Source organism: Bombyx mandarina, chromosome 05 (assembly GCF_030267445.1).
Source record: "Bombyx mandarina strain Sakado chromosome 05, ASM3026744v2".
Classification (NCBI taxonomy): Eukaryota; Metazoa; Arthropoda; class Insecta; order Lepidoptera; family Bombycidae; genus Bombyx; species Bombyx mandarina.
Genome location: NC_143212.1, coordinates 9423155 through 9445717, shown reverse-complemented (window position 1 = coordinate 9445717; position 22563 = coordinate 9423155). Strand labels below are relative to the sequence as shown.

Sequence of the window (22563 nt, the reverse complement as noted above, 5' to 3'; positions counted from 1 at the left end):
TTTTCCCACGTAAATTTTGTCTTTTCACAGATGGTCTACTGTGTTTCCTTGAATCCAATATTTCCTCTTCTAAATACTAGGGATTCCCAGTATTCGATTATTTAAACAAAATGACAACGTCATTAATTTTGCTTTAGTATATTTTAAAGAATATAATATTTTGAAGTTTTTGGTTTAGGTTACTGAACTGTAGAAAGAAGTTAAATGTACAAAAAAAAATGTATGATGTAAATAATAGTTCCATTATAAATTCCGTTAAACATTAATAAATAATAATAGTTACGACAGGGAAAACAATTGCTCGACACTCGAACCTTGGGATTTTGTGTCAAAAAAAAGTTTTAATAGATCGTGCTAAAAACGTAACTAACCATAGCTTTGCAGTATTGTGTAAGCCCCGAAATGCACTTTAATTTGTAAACTTTTACGATATTGATCCAAAATTGTATAAATTCATGTAAATTGATTTTGAATGGCTTCAAGAAACCTTGTATCTCAAATAATTCACAAATACTTTGAGCTATTCGTCATGATGCATGTGAAAACAGCTGTGAGTTCCAGTAATATCAAGTGTATCGTTGTAGTATCTGCCCATGTATACACAAAAAGATTAAAGTTTAGTTGAAACAGGTTTTAGTAGCCTCCGACAAGAGGAATTACAAAATTTTAAAATAGTTTTAAAACGAGTATTTTTAATTGCAAAGCAAGTTTACGGTTCCATTTGATGGAAAATAGTTTGTTATTCAACTTCATTAAATATTACGAAAAACAAAAACATTAAAAAACACCCAGCGAGCGAAGGGGACTTACAGCTCATCCGAAATCATTTTTCTCTTTCTTCCTTTTTGGTACACACAGCAGATATAAGAGAACAATCCTTTACCCTACCCTATAATAATTATTTACCGGGTTGCTGATTTTAAAATGGATAGATGGTGCTCTCAAGAGCTTCTACTGGTGGTACGACCTCTTTTGAGTCCGCGCAGGTAGGTACCACCACCCTGCCTATTTCTGCCGTGAAGCAGTAATGCGTTTCGGTTTGAAGGGCGGGGCAGCCGTTGTAACTATGCCACCAGGTGGGCTGTGAGCTCGTTCACCCATACAAGCAATAAAAAAATAATCAAAAGCGTTAAAACACTAATACCATTATTTTTATTGAAGACAAACAGATTTACCCCTGTAAGATACTCGAGCTTTCCTTTTAAGCGGAAAGACCAATTGCGTGTGAAAAATCCGCTCTTTCTTAAATTTCTTAAGCTTATTCTTAACTTATTCGAATAAATTTTACTAAAAACGAAATATGAAATAAAAAACAATAAAAAAAATCATTAGAACGGAATTAATAAAATATATGTATCGAAATAAGAGAAGGAGACAAATTAACACTAATCAATATTTGCAAAAATAACAAGATGATATCAGAATGAAATAAGACTTGTGTAAACGACTCGAAGTTCGCATTTTCAGATTACATCACATTTTACGCATAGCCACCGGAAACATCCCAGACAGCAGACCCAGGTAGCTGAAATATACTGATTTTGACCGGGCTTACATTTATTATCTTTATACAAAAAAAAAAAATAGGTACATATTTTTATACATTTATACCTAACTAGAGGTCCCGCAGTAGTCGAAATTCGACTATAATTAATTGGAATTGTAAGTTTGTACACTATTATGATTGTATATTGTAGGCTACACTAGTCTCTCTCGGAGCATGGTGCAAGAGAGACGATCAAAACTTGTGTCTGAAGTGGAGAACTCTCTGGGGCGAGACTCCGAATGGGGTGAATTGAACTTGGTTCAATGCAACCTGATAAAGACACAAGTTTGCGCGTTCACTGCGAAGAAGGACCCCTTTGTCATGGCGCCGCAATTCCAAGGAGTATCCCTGCAACCTTCCGAGAGTATCGGGATACTTGGGGTCGACATTTCGAGCGATGTCCAATTTCGGAGTCATTTGGAAGGTAAAGCCAAGTTGGCGTCCAAAATGCTGGGAGTCCTCAACAGAGTCAAGCGGTACTTCACGCCTGGACAAAGACTTTTTCTCTATAAAGCACAAGTCCGGCCTCGCGTGGAGTACTGCTCCCATCTCTGGGCCGGGGCTACCAAATACCAGCTTCTTCCATTTGACTCCATACAGAAGAAAGCCGTTCGGATTGTCGATAATCCCATTCTCACGGATCGTTTGTAGCCTCTGGGTCTGCGGAGGGACTTCGGTTCCCTCTGTATTTTGTACCGCATGTTCCATGGGGAATGCTCTGAGGAATTGTTCGAGATGATACCAACGTCTCGTTTTTACCATCGCATCGCCCGCCACCGGAGTAGAGTTCATCCATACTACCTGGAGCCACTGCGGTCATCCACAGTGCGTTTCCAGAGATCTTTTTTGCCACGTACCATCCGGCTATGGAATGAGCTCCCCTCCACGGTGTTTCCCGAGCGCTATGACATGTCCTTCTTCAAACGAGGCTTGTGGAGAGTATTAAGCAGTAGGCAGCGGCTTGGCTCTGCCTAAAAAAAGAAAAAAAAAAAAAAAAAAAAAAATTTTAACAAAGACAAACAATATTTAATCTATTCTCAATTTGACCACAGACGTCAAGTTTGACAATAAATAGTATGCATGCGTGTGTGCGTCAAATACATGCTATGTAGTGTGTGTAATGTTTTCTTTATTGATTTAATGTATATTTAATTCATTATTTAAAAAAAAAAATGCATAGTTTAATACATAAATATAACACAATTTAAAGTATAAAAAGCTTATTCGAAGTGGTCTCCATTGGCTGCAATACAGTCCTTTAAACGTTGAGGCCAGTTATCAATAGAAGCACGCACTCTTTCCATGGGAAAAATTTTCACTGCCAATCGTACGGATTGTTTTAGGGACTCCAAATTATCATGCTGTTTAGAGCAAGCCGTACTCTCTAAAACTGACCATAAATCATAATCCAGCGGATTAAGATCGGGACTAGACGACGGCCAGTCTTTAGCTCTGATAAAGTCCGAAAAATTTGTTGCCAGCCAAGACTGCGTAGATCGAGCTTTGTGTCTTGGCACCGACTCTTGCTGGAAGGACCATTCTTGATTATTGAACATGGTGTTGTTAAGGGGCTTCACTACCTTCTCAAGAATGGTATCTTGATACACTTGTGCCGATGTTTTGATATCTTTTCCACAAAAGTAAGTTAACGTTAGGGTGATGCTGAAATAGTCTCTCAAGGCTATCAGCATAGGAAGGAAAAAAAAAAAAAAGAATGGCCCAGTCACTCCTTCATAGCTGATACCCCACCAAACCATCGCTGAAGTCGGATAGTGCCCACGTTGCACTCTGTCGACTTATTGGGAAGCTTCCTTAGAACTTTGAGCATAAATACGGCCATTTTGTTTGTTAAAATGTTGCTCAATTGTAAAAATTTTCTCATCCGTAAACAAAATTTTTCTATGACCTCCCTTTGCATACCGCTTCAGTAGTTTTTTCGATTTTACCACCCTATTCTCTTTTAAATTACCAGTTAAGAAATGACCAGTACGTCTCTTATAGGCTGCAAGTCCTAAGTAATATTTTAAAATACGCGACATGGTTCTAGGTGCTATCTTCATCTCCCGAGATAAAATCTTTTGCTTTCGGACAGGATTTCTTCGAATTCTTTCTCTTACTGCTTTGACCACCTTTTTCGTACGAGCACTACGTGGACGGCCAGATCTTTTTCTGTCACAAACAGAGGTCTCATTGCACCTATTAATAGCCCGCTACACAAACATTTTACTTATACCAAGCGTATGGAGAGTTTTAAAAATTGCATTTGGCTCCATACCTACTTTGTGTAATGCAATCACAGCGATTCGGTTCTCTTTATCACCCCACTCCATTTTAATGTCGCAAAATATTGTACAATGTATTGGCGCCAAAATGAGAAAACTCAATGAGCAATCATATTAAAAAAATTACAGATTCCAAATTCAAATGTAATATTTTGTTTATTTTTAATTGTAACAGTATTTATGGCTAGACTAAGTACATATATGGTGTTTCGGATTAATTTTGTTGTCATTTTGCTTAAAATGTTAATTAGTCTTTAATATACATAATTGCATAGGATTAATTCTGTTGTCATTTAGGATAAAACGATTATTTTTTAAAGAAATTGCATAGAAAAATTAATACAAAATATGGTAAATCGAAGCGAACCATACAACCCATTCAATATTTTTAGCTGAATAAAACGTAATATAATATTCCGTTTCTTTTCGTACTCATATATTTACTACATGGCTTGTGCACATATTTTCGAAGAGTTCGGTTAAAAATCTGAAATAAAAACAACACTTTATTCTTCGCGTTTCTACGAATTGCGAACGTATATACCGACATAAACAAAACGTAAAGAAAGGCTGGAATAACTGGCGCAAATAACTCGATCCTTGACGGTTTTATTATCACTGGTTTCCATCAGCATTTCTCGACGGATAAAAAATCGAACGCTCGACGGATAATATTTCGAACCCTCCGCTTGCGTGATAATAGATCATAGAATAAAAAACAACGAAGCAGTGCTCATGCTAGGGCAGATGTTAGCAGTCTCCCAGGCTGAGCCCCATGAACTCGCCTACACGTTTGGTGAAGCCAGAATAACCCCTCGAGGTTACTGGCAGTAGAAAAAAAGTATATAGTATATATAAAGTACCTACCATTGCTGAATTTTATTAATGACTAGCTGACCCGGCAGACTTCGTAGTGCCTCAATCGATCAATAAAAGACCTAAACTTTTGTGTAAAATAAACTTAAAACAAACAAAAAGAATTCGTCCGACGGGGGACACATCAAAGGAAAAACAAAATTGTTATTTTTATTTAATTCCGAGAATTTTCATATTTATCTACCTTTTAAGCCTTCTCTGGACTTCCACGAATAATTCAAATCTAAAATTAGCTAAATCGGTCCAGCCGTTCTCGAGTTTTAGCGAAACTAACGAATAGCAATTCATTTTTATGTACTTAGTCTGGCCATAAATACTGTTACAAAGGAAAAAAAAAATTCTATTGCAAATAGCATTTATTACTTTTACAGTGTGTTAGTTTAATACATAAATATAAAACAATTTAAAGTATAAAAATCTTATTCGAAGGGGTCTCCATTGACTGCAATACAGTCCTTTAAACGTGGAGGCCAGTTATCAATAGAAGCACGCACTCTTTCCACGGGAAAAATTTTCACTGCCAATCGTACGGATTGTTTTAGGGACTCCAAATTATCATGGCGTTTAGAGCAAGCCGTACGCTCTAAAACTGACCATAAATCATAATCCAGCGGATTAAGATCGGGATTAGACGACGGCCAGTCTTCAGCTCTGATGAAGTCCGAAACGTTCGTTTCCAACCAAGACTGCGTAGACCGAGCTTTATGACCTGGCGCCAAGTCTTGCTGGAAGGACCATTCTTGATTATTGAACATAGTGTTGTTAAGGGGCTTCACTACCTTCTCAAGAATGGTATCTTGATACACTTATGCCCAGGTTTGATACCTTTTTCACAAAAGTATGGCTCAGTCACTCCTTCATAGCTAATACCCCACCAAACCATCACTGAAGTCGGATAGTGCCCACGTTGCACTCTGTCGACTAATTGGGAAGCTTCCTTAGAGCTTTGAGCATAAATACGGTCATTTTGTTTGTTAAAATGTTGCTCAATTGTAAAAAAAATCTCATCCGTAAACAAAAATTTTCTATGACCTCCCTTTGCGTACCGCTTCAGTAGTTGTTTCAATTTTACCACCCTATTCTCTTTTAAATTATCAGTTAAGAAATGACCAGTACGTCTCTTATAGGCAGCAAGTCCTAAGTCATCTTTTAAAATACGCGACAAGGTTCTAGGTGCTATCTTCATCTCCCGAGATAAAATCTTTTGCTTTCGGACAGGAATTTGTACTGTTACAATTAAAAATAAACAAAATATTACATTTGAATTGATACTTTAAATTGTTTTATATTTATGTATTAAACTAACACACTGTAAAAGTAATGTAATGTAAAATGCTATTTGCAATAGAATTTTTTTTTCCTTTGTCACAGTATTTATGGTAAGACTAGGTATAGATATTATTTCAACAAATGATTGTGAAAACTTAGAATTCAACTGAATAAAATTTATTAAAAAAATGAAAAAAAAAATGATACGGAAAATTTAACGTTACTTTTATTAAACTTTCGTTATTAAACTTTCCATTGATAAATTGAGATAACGAAAATGGAGCTACCCGTACGTCATTTGCTGACCTTTAACATCGAGAGAAAATTAATAGAGTAATTTCATGAATCACGAAGATTATTACTGATATATTTTATTACTGCTTTGATCTGGATGGATGTCGTAGGTGCTTTATCTAATTAAATGAACTACAAGTAATCTTTGGTTCGAGGTACATGGTTCGAAATGATATTGTAAATTAAAATATGAATGATGAAACCTGAACTCGATTGGATGTTATATGAAATATCATATTAATGGAATTAAATTCCAAACGAATAACTTATCGGTTCGTATATATATATTTACATGTATTCACGATATAAGGTCGTGTTTTTATTTACACAAATCTTCAGAAGAGAGAACACAGACATTGCAAGGTGAATGTCACCACGCACGTTCAGATTTGAGGTCAATTTTTTTTCTTATCACTTCGATGGGTGAACAAGCTCACAACTCATATGGTGTTAAATGGCTTTTGGGGCATACAGACTTTACAACCTGAATGCCATTATCCACCATGAGATATGAGGTCAAAATCCCAATTGCACTGTATAACAGCTGCCCCACCCTAGAAACTGGAGCGCACTATTTCGCGACAGACAGACAGGATGGTGGTACTTATACGTGCGGACCTATATACATTACTACCAGTAAATCTCAATTGTACTGTATTGAAGACTAATTCTTCAAACGATAACTGATTAAGTAAAATATTGTTAGAGCGGTAGAGGAGTGAGTGGGAGAACTGACTCGGGCGATCACAGCGCTCTAGTGCCAGTAAAGATCGATTTATCACATTTATATGGTATCAAACATTGGTACTTCACATTTAGAATCTTTTTTTTTAATGAGCTCTCGGCCCACCTTGTTTTTAAGTGGTTATCGGAGATCATAAATATCAAGAAGTTAAATGCCGCCTTGAGACATGAATTCTTAGTCTCAGTTTTATAGTATGCAGCTACAACGGTTAACCCACCCTTAAAACCGAAACGCATTACTGCTTCACGGTAGAAATAGGAAGGGGAATACCTACACGTACAAGGCGCCCAACCACTACTAAAAAGTATTTCTCGAAATGTCTCACCATTTATTTCCTACCTTTCCCTTATATATAATTTCGCGTGTACACTATTTACGAGCAGTGTGCAAGTTAACTCAAATTTGTATGGAGTTAGAACATTTCCCTACGTTTGCCGCTAGGGGCGCTGTTCTAACTCCATACAAATTTAAGTTAATCGAATTTAAGTTAAGCGATCGAGAAGCTTAAAAACTCGCACTAAATACACAGGTCCCTTATGCGCGTCATTTTCAGATAAAATTGTAAAAATTATTAATTTCTAACTAAAGCTCCATCGTCATTGTCGACCAATTATTATTAATCGGACAACGTCATAGTGTGTTGGACTATACTACATTTAGACAATCCGTTCCTCTTAGATTAAAATGAGGAAGTAAGAACGTGATACGCTACACTCTGCGGTTAACTTTTCCTTAAAAACTTCACTCCATTTTCTATTCAAAACACTTAAACTTCTGTTTATCTCAACACGAACTCTTGTACTAATTAATTAGCATTAAGCTATGACGTGCTGTTCTTCGCTAAGCTATCATTCTCGTGCTATATTTAGTTAGTGCTATAAACATGAGTTTAAGCTGTGCGAGGTATGCTGTGCGATTGGAAAACCGGTCAGTAGTATAAATCGTTAGTGCTTACTGCGAATGAGATAGATCGAAAACTGTGCCTGCTAGTCTAGTGACTGCAGTAGGGGAGAGTTAGCGCCTGTCGTGTAACATCGGCTGTGTTTCAAACAAAGCATTGATACACAAACGCGGCTTGGTTTTTTGTGTTCTTTATGACCAAACAGGACCGAATCGTTAGACAGAGTACAGCGCAGTATTGTATAATGTCATTAGCAACTCCCACCATCGTCTTGATTAGATACAAATATATTCCAATACTTATAGAATTGCTTACACATAACAAAAAGTTCATTTTTGACGCATTTAACGAATTTACATGAATTACTACAATAACTTGAATTTGACAGAGCAACTAGTGATTTTTGCTAAGATCTGTGAGCAAAACCTTTCGGTACATTAAAATGACATGCACTAAGGAAGAACAAAGTATTTTGCTAAATTATCCGTACTCATATACATATACTTGAACCTCTTAAATTTGCTGTTTATCGACTAAATAAATGGCTAAATTATGAGCTTTAAGATATTTTCTGTGTAATCGAAACCTAACGTATATGCATATGAAATTTCAAATATTATTATCGCAATACATATACACCAATCATCAAGTATAGCGTGTAAGAGCGAGAAGTGATGACGTCAATGTTTAATCAGTACTCACATAATGATATTTAAATTACTATTTGGTACTTAATGGCATTTTATAGCTAAACTGGAATTGAGAAAACGTGTGAAATAACAACGAAATTCCATTCGTAAAATAAATTGGTTAAGGCGTGACGTCAATATGAAGAACAATAGTTAAACTTCTTTTTAAAATAACGCTACTAATTCGATTTGTAGCAATTACGTAACATTATTAACAACATGCATCATATACACATTTTACCTTATTAAAGTATTAACGTCAATGTGCTACAAAATTCAAAAGAAACGATGTATAGATAGTTCGATTGTGCACTAACCAGTTTTATTCATTTTAATCTATCATATTATTCATTAAATTACGTACGTACGTCTAAATCTTAATTTCTCTAATGGTTTGTGGTATAGTCAATCAAATATAAGGGAATTCAAGGCGTGGCCAACTGCAGCTTGCACGGGTTGGCTTTTATTGACGTCACGCCGAGTCTCGAAGCTCGATGGCCGCGCAGGGGCAATGCTCTCTGACACGTCACTTAGTTTCACCTATAAACCCGTTCTCGTACAAAGCGAAACTTAGACTATTCTCCATATTTGACCTCATTTCAAATCAGCCTATACAACACGAAAATAGCTAGACTATTTCTATCTTGGAATCAAAAACCGTTCATTACAACTACATACTTTGCCACTGCGCCAAAATTAATAATAGTACTTCACTAGTACGTCAATTCCTTTCTCGTTTCATTCTAATATAAGTAAATACTAACATAAATACTTAAATACCCATTGTCTAGTATCAGGGTGGCTTGCACTTTATGATCATAGGCTGCGATTACCACTTAATATTAGGTAGGCCATGAGCTCTCGTCTTCTCACCTACATTAATAAAATAATAATTTAAAATAATAATAATAATTTCTATCAAATTACGACGGCTATTGTGCTTTATCGTGGATGTGTGTGTTTACTCACTGGAAAACAAAAATAGTGATACTTAAAAATTGAATATTGATTTTAAAAGTAATATTCGATTTTATGTTTCAGCCGGCTGGTCTCTTGGAGAGCCCATTATCATACAGTTGCATGCAAGAGGTGTATTGCATCTCACGCTGGGATCCCGCTAGAAAATACTGCCTGCGTATAGTAATGCCTCATGGCTCACTTTTACTTCAGGTAAATATTAAACTAATGTTTTTATTACTTGAACCACATTCAACCCTACAAACGATTATAGCAGTCACGAAAGAAAAAAAAATTAATAAGCAATTTAGCCAAACAATGTCTACAAATTTTTAGGTCCTTTAATATATTTAGGCCAGGGATATCATATCGTATTCTTTTAATTGCTGATTCCATTAATGTATCGGCACAGTTACTGCTACATCTGTTGCATATTATCTAATTTTTGTTTATTACAACATAACAGCGAATGCTGTTTTTAAACTTTTAAAGTACCTGTAAATAATACAATTGCTCTATAATTTGTTTGCAGGCAAACGATGCCTACACGAGAGACCAGTGGTATCATTCCATTATTTGGAGAGTGAGTATATAAAACATAAATATATGTTTTCCTTGCATGTTACTGCAATATTTGTTTTCACATTGTCAATTTACACACGCTATATTTCTTTGTTTTACAGAGAAACATAATACGATACCGTAATTTTCTTACGAAAACCGTTAGAAAGGAAGTGGTTCTAAAGGAATTGAAGGTAATTGTAATCTTTAATTGCTTTTATTTGAAACGATCGCTGAGTTAAGTGACTTCTTTGTTTCCATTCTTAAATTTAATTTTCATTTGATTATGTACTACACGGTGTCGTCAAAGTTTAAATGTTTATAAATTGAAATACATATTCTTTTAGAACATGGTGGATTTTGTCATGACAACACCTCTTCAAGATGAAAGCGTGACACGCGCTCCCCTGCTGATTCTTACGGACTTAATCTCTGAGGTAGGATTATTTTCAAAGAGACAAATAACATATTAAAAAGGATCTTTGCACATTTTGTACAAAAAAATAATAATTGAATAACATTGAAAACATTGGAATTCGTATGTACCATTACCATTGATTCTTTATAATGTTCATTGGAAGGTTGAAACATGAAATATGATATTTATAATATCGTGAGATTTTAACATATGAATGGAAAATGAATTTCACAACGCATTCTTCCCTTCTGAGAATTTCGTTACGTACAAAGGAGTATACACAATAATTTGTTTCGTATCTTAAGTGCTTCTGTATAAATTGAAAATAAGCCTTTAATGTTATATATGTAGTAAAATCGTAGTATTATTTTTATCGAAAATATTTCACCAATTCTAACAGTCTTAACCTGTTTTAGTATAAAATATCTCATAGACACAGCCTACTGAGTTTCTCGCCGGATCTTCTCGGTGGGTCGCGTTTCCGATCCGGTGGTAGACTCTGCGAAGCAATGCTCTAAGCTAGGGCCAGTGTTAGCAACACTCCGATTTGAGCCCCGTCAGCTGACCTACACGTTAGGGCAAAGCTAAAATAGCCTCTCAAAGCTATCAGCATAGGTGGGAAAAAAAGAGTAAAAAAAATAATAATAATAATAATAATTTTTAAATATTCAAGAACAAGGAAAGCGCTGACTGGGAAGAGTGGGCTGAGAACGTGACCAATGTGGCAGCCCCGTTGCTAGCGGAACGTTGTGCGACCGGTGAGCTGTGCGCGTCGTTGGCCAGGCTGTGTCGTCAGCGTCCACGAGCCGCCCCGCTACCGGCTCTCGCTCCGCCCGTGCGTCGTGTCCTCACCCGAAACGTTGATTTCGCAAGAGCCCCCAACGCCCGCCGCCTCGTCAGGGATTACATAAGGTAACGCGCTCTATGATTTGGAAATCTCTTGTTTCTTTTTTTCTTTAGCCGGCACAGCGTAGAGGTTACAACAGTTTATAAATTGACGTCAATTAATCCAATGAACAGATCTTGTTTTTATTACGAAACGTATTAAGGTTTATTGATTTAAGTTAATGATTTATAATTCTGTACGAATATTTTATTAGTCTGTTAATCTGTGTCCTTAGTACGAGTTTTGTAACGTTCTCGATAGCGTAAAAGTTAACTCAAATTTATATGCTCGATAGCGTAAAAGTTAACTCAAATTTGTATGCAGCGCCCCTAGCGGCAAACGTAGGCGAACGTTCCAACTCCATACAAAGTTGACTTAAACGGCGTTAAAAGAGAGTTAAAAGCACACATATAGCTTTTTTATTCTCTTTCATTGTACTACATGGATGCGCGAACTTCTAACTGATGTTACTGGAGCTCATAATTAATATAGTTAGTGCTACAAGCTGGAGGTGTGGTCGAAGCCCCAATTGTATTCTGTGAGGGCTGCCCTACCCTTCAAAACGAAACATTGACTACTTGACGGCAGAAATATGTAAGAGGATAGCATCCACCCGTGATCACGATACATCCGCAATTATAAAATAATAATAGTCCGTAATATTAATAGAGATAACATATCGTTACTGGTGGTAGGACCTCTTGTGAGTCCGCGCGGGTAGGTACCACCACCCTGCCTATTTCTGCCGTGAAGCAGTAATGCGTTTCGGTGTGAAGGGTGGGGCAGCCGTTGTAACTATACTTGAGACTTTAGAACTTATATCTCAAGGTGGGTGGCGCATTTACGTTGTAGATGTCTATGGGCTCCAGTAACCACTTAGCACCAGGTGGGCTGTGAGCTCGTCCAACCATCTAAGCAATAAAAAAAACCATCCTTTACGGGCAAGCGCGCACATTATATTGCATACGGTTGCATTTTGCATCGGAGTTATGCATTTTCTCAATAAATAACTTGTTATTTTTTTTTATTAGGAAGACAAACAGTGAACTTAAACTATATAAACTCTAACCTTACAACTAAACACCATTTAAATGTCTCCGCATTTAAATAACTACAAACGATTGGGGCGTCGCATCGCCTAGAATTAAATAATTAAAGTAAAACGTAAAACAAAAACAAAAATAAAACAGTTTGAAAAAAAAAAAAAACATAGTAAATAGAAAATAATTACATTATCAGTATAACAACAAAGGGAAGCCTGGATGGACGGTGTGTCCAGTACATTCTTTATGTCTCTAGATCATCGGTGGCCTGTCGTTGAGCACCAAACACTTTATGACTAATTCAATTTGAAATTGATTGTGATAGTGTTTTATTTATTTACTAGCAGCCTGCTCCGGCCCCGCTCGGGTCTTTGACAAAGTTTTCAACGATATTTGACGTTGTTTTATTTTTTTAAACTAGCGACCCGCCCTCGCTTCGCTTCGGAAACATTAAAATACACATGAAACCAAAAAAAAAAATAAAAAAAAATAAAAAAAAGTAGCCTATGTTCATCAGGGACAATGTCGGCTTCTAATGGAAAAAGAATTTTTCAAATCGGTCCAGTAGTTTCGGAGCCTATTCGAAACAAACAAACAAACAAATCTTTCCTCTTTATAATATTAGTATAGATAAAATAACACTTATTGGGGCATAGACATATGCTGTCGCGACATTTTTTGTTAATAATAATGTGTTCTAGAAAGTCGTAGTACATTATTTTATTCTATCATCAATAGTTTTCGCAGGGCACACTATGTAATGAATATTTTAGGTAATTTTTTTACACCTTGGAGTTTATTGGAGTTTAAGTAAGGATCCCTATTTTTTTTCAAAAAATATTATAGCCTATGTCACTTGGGAATAGTGTAGCTTCCAAACAGTGAAATAAATTTTCAAATCGGTTCAGTAGTTTCGGAGCATATTCAATACAAAAAAACAAACAAATCTTTCCTCTTTATAATATTTATTCATTTATTTCAGTTGCTATATTTATGAAGATTTTTCCTTTAGTTTTCAATTTGAATGTTTTAATTATATATAATTAACTTAACGCAAGGATATAATTTGAACCCTTATGAACAACGCGGACTGATCTCTTAATGGTGTAGGAAAATTATGATAACAAAACATGTAAATATAAAATGAATTATGCTTTATAAACTAGTCTACGAACAGAGTTTGACGTCAATTGCCTACGATAACCACATACGTCTACTAAATACGTCACACAAACCTTGACTACATACATATAAATAATTTAGCAGAAAAACAATTAAAGCCATACAGGTAATTCACCGCACAGCTGAATTAGCATGATGCTGTTTTGCAACAGTAAAAAGTAGTAAAAAGTATATATGTATAAATGGATTTACAAAATGAAATGATGTCCTTGCATGGCTATTTTATTATGACAATTTTATTGATAATACCTAAATTTTCAATGATTCATTGTTCGAAACCATTTTTATTAGAATTAAGACTGTGTTTAATCATTTACGTACATCCCATCACCGGAGTACAGTTCATCCATACTACCCAGAACTACTGCGTTCATCCACAATGCGTTTCACAAGATATTTTTTCCCACGTACCATCCGGCTTTGGAACGGGCTTCCCTCTGCGGTGTCTCCCGAGCGCTTTGACATGTCCTTCTTCAAAGGAGGCTTGCGGAGAGTACTTAACGGTAGGCAGCGGCTTGGTTCTGCCCCTGGCATTGCTGACGTCCACAGGCGATGGTAACCACAAACCATCGTGGTTGTTGAAATGACGACCACCGGTATCAACGTATAATTGAAAATTGCATATCATATTAGGTGGTTCCTCTCAAAGTTTTTATTGAATTAATCGAATTCTACAAGTCGATTTAAGACTCTAAAGTCTAGAAAAATGTATTTATTCTTTGAAAATTTAAAAATCTTTAAACGTTATAATATAATTTTTATAAAAACTATTCAAAACAATTTTCCGTTTAAACTTATTCTTTATTAATCACAGTATTATTTTGGCTCCTAAATTGATATTTAATTTCGTTGCATCTGCATCTACACAATCTCAAATATTAAATTTTGATCCTTTTGCCGATTAGTTTTGATTTAGAAGCTCTTGGAATGAAGGATGAAAGCTCTTGGAATGAATATATGAAATTTTATGAGCTTTGATAATCGCATGACAGACTGACTGGTCGTAAAGTCGTCCAACCTATTACAAAAAAATTATTTGATAATTCTCCGTTGATTTCCACAGTGCTTTGAGCGCTCATAATTCAGGATCCTCGCTGGTACGTCGATTCGTAGAAGTCACGCACGGTAACCGCGCCGCTTGCCCGTATCCGAGGGCTGCACCGAACCTTGCCGCGGTAGCACTGGCTGCCCTCGATGACTTCTTCAGGAACTCTTCGAAGGAACACGAATGCAATGACGCCGAGGAGGAAGTCTTATGTTTCGTGGATATTCTGGAACACATGTGAGTAGTTCTCCGAAACAACAAGTTTGTAGATTTAGGTCAAGCCATCATTTAATGTTTTAGTACCTATAAATTGGGAATGATTGGCATGATTGAGTGCTATTAGGTCAGTGTTCGCATATTTGAAGTTGAAATCATCAATTATTTAAAGATAATGACGTCACCCGTCGTTTTTTGGTTTTTGTTTTAGGTGTGAATACGAGGATTGGCTTGTAGTTGTCGGCGCTGTTCTCCAACCTGTACCTCTATGCTCTGGGGCTCTGAATTGTCCCCGTGTGGCCAGTAGACTTGGTAATGTTCTGTACGCGTTGGTGAGAGATTCTCGATGCGCTGCTCATAGCTGCGTGGCGCCCGCTCGTGCCGCAAGGCTTTACCCGCCCTCGTGGCTCAGAGCCGCTGCGCCTTCAGATCCTTTGCTAGCCATTCCAAACAAGCAGCTATGCCAGCTTTGGGGAGATATGGTAAATAAATTTCCGTATTATACAAATACAAATGTATTTTTTTTAAGGAAAGATAAATTATTTACTGAAGACAGTGCCAATACTTTTCAAATGTATTGATTTATTTTTCGTTCTGTGGTTGGGTGGGGGCTTTATGTTAAATTCTTGTTTGAGCTCTAATCAAGTTTTTCATTTTTACATTTCAGTTGGGAGCTTTGTTAAACTGTTGCTGTAAAAGGAAAAGCTTTCTCCAAAGCATGAGCAAGCAATTACCAGATTTCGTCATTGTAGCTTTATGTGAACATGTGAGTTATCAATCTATTTGGGATAATGTGTTGGTTTGGTATTTAAGATGTCTTAATAAATTGAACCGATGATCATTATTATTTTCTAGAAAGCGGCATTAGACGCTTTATGCTTGATGCTTGAATGGGAAGTTGCGAGCGGAGAACAAACACAATTGGAAATAATCGCAGCGCTGCAAGGAACAAATTCTGGGCAAAAATCTTATAGTGAGCTCTGTGACAGACAGAAAAATCTTCAACGTTTGGTAAATCATGTTGTTATATTAATGTAAAAAACAATTATCGGAATGATACTCTCGTACTAATAATTACACAGTAATCGTACGAATGTATATTATTTGGTCAGCAAAAGAAAATCGAGAATTCTTTGCTAGTTTGATTCGTCAGTATAAATCAAATAACACGAATATTTTTCTCGATTTATACCTATAATATCTTTATCCTAGAAATTCCTTTAACATTTTTCATGTTTCCTTCTCATTATAGGCACGATTGGATTAACATTCATGATTGAAACATTCTAAACTAAGCATTTAAAGTTGTATACATTTATAATTTACTATAGATTTATCGGTGAGGCGTTTTTTTTTCCGTAAGTTTCATTAAAATAATTGATTTTAAAATTAGAGTGTTAGAGGTCGAGAACACGGGAAAAAAAATAAACAAAGCGATTTTAGCTAAATTTTTATTCTCAACTACCTGACCCGGCAGACTTCATACTGCCTCCATCGATAAATAAAAGACCTAAACTTTTGTATAAAATAAACTTAAAACGAACAAAAAGAATCCGTCCAACGGGGGACACATGAAAGGGAAAACGAAATTGTTATTTTTATTTAATTCCCAGCATTTTCATATAATTTATCTACCTTTTAAACCTTCTCCTTCCACAAATGATTCAAGATCAAAATTAGCCAAGTTTTTTAAAAAAAAATTATTGTCATTGTAGGCAGACGAACATACGGCCCACCTGATGGTAAGTGGTCACCGTCGCTCATGGACGTCAGCAATGCCAGGGGCAAAGCCAAGCCGCTGCCTACCGTTGATCCGGTCCGTTCCAAGCCGTTCTCGAGTTTTAGCGAGACTAACGAACAGCAATTCATTTTTATATATATAAATAGATTTATGTTTCTAGTTTTCGGTTAATTAATAGACTGTAATTGTTTAGCAAGCGAAGGGGGGACCGCGACGCCTTGCGCTCCCCATGCACACGACCGACGCCGATGTAACTGCACTACTGGAACAGGGCTCCCTCGGGAACCTCGAGTGCTTGTCGCTTGCCTTCACAAGCGTAACCAGTGCATGCGCTCAAGATCTCATAAAGGTAACGAATGATTTTTAATATATATTTAATTCCCTTTTAGATTTATAAGCAAGACGTTTCGTATATGGAATATTATTATAATAAGTCAGTCTAAGCTAAATAAGCTACTAAATCTAATAGAACGTCCGCTGCTTTATATCCTAATTTCGATATCAAATTATGTTATATGAATCTTCAGATAGAAATTACATATATAAATTGCATAAAAATTAAATATTTTTTTTAGCGTACCTATATGAGCAGTACAAATCACGCCTTTATTGTTCTGTGGGTAGGTGGCGGCAATTCGTTGTGTCATCTTATAGGCTCTGGTGACTACTTAATAGTAAATGGGCATAGAGCTCGCGTGCCCATGTATATAAAAGATATAATCTGTGTAAAAGATGCCTTAAGCAATCATTAGTTTACTATATTTGCTATATTACATTTCATTTGGATGAGTTGAGACTATATATCAAACAAATTTAAATGATTTAGTTTTAAAATAAAGAACCGTTTGTTTGCTTTTTAAATACATAATAAAATACAACAACATATTCTACGCTGTAATTATCGATTATGCGAATGTTTTGGATTCGATTTTTCGACCCTAGGAATTAACCCTCCTTTTAACACTAATCATACCAACATTTACTGGTACCTATTTTTACTATAGCGATTAGATTACGGTATACGACAAGTATTACTCAAAAGAAACAAACCAAAATAAAAAAAAATAGTATAATAACTGTATATTAATTGGTAAAAAAAAGTCATTGAGTCAAATGTGCAAAAGCAATAAGATGATACCTGCATTTTCAATGCAAAATTTCAAAATGGGTCATTTGACCCGTTATGGTATGTTTAGTGTTAATAACAATATGGTTATTCTTAAAATTTATATCATTCCAGCTACCCTCACTTCGCTATTTGAATCTCTGGGCTACTAAATTCGGCGACACTGGTCTGCAGTTAATAGCAGAGCATCTGACAGAATTGCAAGTGCTCAATTTGTGCGAAACTCCGGTATCGGATAAAGGCATCGAGGCCTTGTCAGGTACCCCACGTTTGCATATTTGAACAACGCTGTTTAAAGGTTATTAGGTCAGACGATTAGTTTTTATTTTATTTCTAGGACTGTCCAACTTGCGGCGATTAAATCTAAACAGCACCAAACTGTCGGCGGAGGCTTTTGAGGTCTTACGTGACAGACTACCGCAACTTCAAGAGTACGACATCAGGTACACGGAGGCGTGGTGACGGTTGACGGCGAACTAATCAAGTTAGCTTGAAAATCTACACGATCTCAATCCGTACTCTGCAGTATTAATTTTTAATCTTAATATCGGTACTAATTAAACAGGAACTGACACCAATGCATTTCGTGCTAGTCTATTATTGATCCCTTTTCAGTCACTAGTGGTGGCATTTCTAATAGTTCAAGATTATACTGATTAATAATATAATATTCTCCTAACCATTCATCGTACCTGAAAACGTTTTAGTCGAGCTTGCCTAAAACTTAGTAAATATAACAATAGATATTATGGTCTTTATAGATAGGTTCTCAACTTATTATGAAGAAAAGTATGTATGTATGTCACTCAGGCACAGCATAAGGAATTTAATCAGTTGTATTAATATTTATTTCATTTTAAATCATAAAATAATTTCTAATACATAACGATGTATACACAGACCTTTGCAAGACCTCTGAATACCGATAATGAAAATAAAATATTTATCAAATCGATTCTGAAATGTAATTTGCACAAAATTTTATTATCTTAGTTTTTATGTTCACTTATAAAATTTTATTCAAATACGCTTAATTTATAATCATTTAAGAAACTTAATTATAATTTCTGGGCTGTGAACCAACTCTGAAGTGTGTAATATGTGAAAGTACAGGACGTCATATGTAACTTTTAAAGAATTTACTCGTAGTTAAACATATTCTAGCATAATTTATGTTTAGTGTACGTACGTAGGTTAATTACTGTCTTATTGTATTTAGCGTATCTTTATTTGATGTGACGTAATCGTCTTTTAAATTACGAATTTCAACAAATCCTTTCAATTATTTGAAATCTATGTTAATTAACTCGAATTTATTGTAGTAATTTGCACTGTAGTAAGGAAATGAAACTGTCTCTATAATATAAATCTTTCATACTCTTAAAATGTTCCGATATTTTCAAGTTTTCGCTGTTCTATGGTTCTGAAAATCATAAATATATATAGCAAGAGTCCTAATGACCTAATGAAAACGAGTAGCCGGCAGTTGAGCAATCAACATTCAATAAAGATTGTTTATTCGTAAATTCTACAAATAAGTATAGTTAAAAATAAGTGTTGATGTACCTTTTTGAATGTCAAGTTTGAGTAGAGCTAAGTACCTACCTAAATGTATCCTCACTGTTAATATATGCTGCATACCTATTCAAAAATGCCAGAAGACGATGTAAATCCTAGGAATATATTTAATTAAATGTAATTCTATGATAACATGAAGCATTTTTTTAAATGTTTTTAATGTTTTAATTAATTCATTTGTAATAAAGAGAAATTTAGAGTTGGTATTTCTGGTTCAAGTGCAACGTATTATCAAGTAATAAGTACCTAAGTATTCACATTATTTACTTAAAATTAAGCCATTTTTACCAAAAAGTGTTCGTTCTTCGTATTAAACTGTAACCAGGGAGTTATTGTATTACGCATTAAGCATTTAATTTAAAATTATAACATAGAACCATTATACTTTTATATGTAATACTTAACATGTTGTAAGTTTTCGGTTATTTGTCACCAAAATAGGGTGATTACATTCTAAGGATTTTGTCACATATATTTGATGCATAAATTGGTATAAGAAAACTAACTAATTATATGCTATATTCACTGTTTACAGTAGCCGGTATGCGGTTTAGATATACATGTATCTGACAATATTCTTAGAAAAGATTAAGGATTTTGTTTTTGCCGTTCAAATTATAATTATTCGACGTGCACGGTATTGTGAGCTAGGCGAAAATCAATTTTTATAAGTCAAAGCTAACATGTAGTTAGGCGTAACAAATTTGGGTATGAACAAAAATTATATACTTTTCGAGGAAGTTATCTAATATGTAACGTTTACATTTTCTTCTATTACGTTTTCAGAATAATAATAAATGTTTATTCATTCGAGTGCTTCATGTCATCATAGGGGATACCACATTGAGTATACTTATATATGGATAAGTCATGAAGAGGTATAAGACTTATTTAATGTGTGTGAAGTGTGCAAGTTTATATTAAAAATAAACGAATTACGTTATTTTTTATTTAATTTTCGCCTTAAACACATTAGAAATTTGAAATAACATTCACTTATAATGAAATTAAAAAAAAAACGTATGATGAAATGAATTCAAGATTCGTAACACCGCCTTCCAATATTCGTTGATTCTAAGTTCTCACACATGGTGCCTTTATGTCTCCATAAATCTTTCAACTCTGGATTTTTTTTATTGCTTAGATGGGTGGAAGTTCTCACAGCCCACCTGGTGTTAAGTGGTTACTGGAGCACATAGACATCTACAACGTAAATGCGCCACCCATCTTGAGATATAAGTTCTAAGGTCTAAGTATAGATACAACGGCTACCCCGCCCTTCAAACCGGAACGCATTACTGCTTCACGGCAGAAATAGGCAGGGTGGTGTACCCACCCGCACGGACTCACAAGCGGTCCTACCACCAGTAATTACGCAAATTATAATGTTTGCGGGTTTTTAATTTTTATTACACGATGTTATTCCTTCACCGTGGAAGTCAATCGTGAACATTTGTTGAGTACGTATTTCATTAGAAAAATTGGTACACGCCTGAGATTCTAACACCGGTGCATCGCTCAACACGAATGCACCGGACGTCTTATCCGTTAGGCCACGACGACTTCTATAAAGTAAAATAAACTTTGTTTCCCGTTGTTCTCCGAAGGCGAACGCTTTTAATTACTACAGGAACTTATTTCAGGGGTTTTGATCGAGTCACATGATGTCTGTAGGTGGTAACGAGTTCTGACAAGTTTTCCAGCATGAAAATGTGTAGGTTCAATATTGTTAGTACTGCAAAATATGTCTTTTATTTCTGCACCGATGCTTCTGCGTAATACATTTTAAATGGTTGGATAGCAGTTACCTACAGTAATTTGGTATTGCAGTTATTTTTTGTTAGAATTAGTGTGTTAACATGGCCGCGGTATTCACGCTGTGGTATTGGAGGGATCACCAGAGTTGAGGCCTTGAGTTACCAACAAACAGGCGGTGAGGCTCTACTTTATTTGTTATAGGCATTTTGAACTGCCGTAGACACCATTTAAAATGCTGGCTATCCTGCCATTTGAAACAGATAGGAAGTGTAATTCAGGTATAGTTGTAAAGACGTTTGGGACAAAAGAATCCACACAAAAAGACACATGATTGCTTTTCGGCATAAATAAAAGGTAAGAATTCTGGGCTGCGAACTTAGGTTTAACAAAGAATTTAACAAAATCTTTGTATAGTAGATATAATTTTATTTGCTTAATTTCGACACATCTATTTTATTTTACATATTTATCATACAAAATACCTATCATATAAAAAAATGTTATGAAATAGATATTCATTGTAGGTTAATGCAGCCATAATATATGACGCATATATCATACAAATAAGAAAAGTAATTTTATTTAATAGAGTGCATAAGATACTATACTTACATAGTTTGTACTAAATACATAAATTAAAATTATAAAAATCATACATCATTATCTCAAAGAAAAACAAGGTTAAATTTTAGTTAGCGCGGGAATATGTAGTCTATACTAATATATAAATCTACAGTGGTTTTTTACGGATGTTCCGTTATAACTACTGAACCATGCATCCGATTGACTTGAAACTTGGTGTTCATGTAGAAAATACATGTAATTAATGGATAGGCTAATATTTATATGAGCGTTGGCCTCCCTACACCAGTTGCGGGGGCGTTAATGATGAGAATCTTTGTGGGGGTGAAAAATAATAATGTTAATTTTAAATGCCCAGCGAAGCGGACGGGTACGGCTAGTTTGTTTATAATTACCTTATTTATACACTAATCCCATCTTTTATTGTTCATGAAATCCCTCGAAAAATATTAAATTTGGACGCGGGTTCGTTGTGCTTTGCACGAGTTTTTTAACTGTCTCTATAGCGTAAAAGTTAAATCAAATTTGTATAGAGTTGGAACGTTCGTTTACCTTTGCCGCTAGGAGCGCTGTTCCAACTGCAAGTTTTGAGTTAACTTTTGCGCTATTGAGAACGTTAAAAAACACGCTCTAAGGGCCTGTGCACACCACGTTTTTTATACGCGCCGTCGCTTTTATCCTACAGAGCGGCTTGTTGTCGTTTGTATCGAGACAAACGCGATGCGAACGCGCACGTGTATCGATAAAAACGCGCGTTAGCATCGCGTCTGTATCGATTCAAAGGCGTATTTGAATGTATACATGTGTGCAAAGGTCTACAGGCTGCGTCTGACTTGCGTGCGTATCGCGTCTGTATCGCTACAAACGC

General features: G+C 35.5%; 1 protein-coding gene across 1 annotated transcript in view; it reads left to right on the top strand.

Moving 5' to 3' along the window:
- The window catches only part of LOC114247890 (C-Maf-inducing protein), a 37719-nt gene extending 17421 nt beyond the window's left edge, over positions 1–20298 (top strand). The window contains exons 3-14 of the mRNA XM_089727437.1: positions 9644–9772; positions 10092–10142; positions 10243–10314; positions 10468–10557; positions 11212–11450; positions 14713–14931; positions 15122–15392; positions 15578–15676; positions 15766–15921; positions 16845–17000; positions 17892–18036; positions 18115–20298. Coding sequence (XP_089583563.1) covers positions 9644–9772; positions 10092–10142; positions 10243–10314; positions 10468–10557; positions 11212–11450; positions 14713–14931; positions 15122–15392; positions 15578–15676; positions 15766–15921; positions 16845–17000; positions 17892–18036; positions 18115–18239 — 1752 coding nt within the window. The 3' untranslated portion in view covers positions 18240–20298. The remainder of the gene's footprint in view (positions 1–9643; positions 9773–10091; positions 10143–10242; positions 10315–10467; positions 10558–11211; positions 11451–14712; positions 14932–15121; positions 15393–15577; positions 15677–15765; positions 15922–16844; positions 17001–17891; positions 18037–18114) is intronic.
- Positions 20299–22563: the final 2265 nt, after the last annotated feature.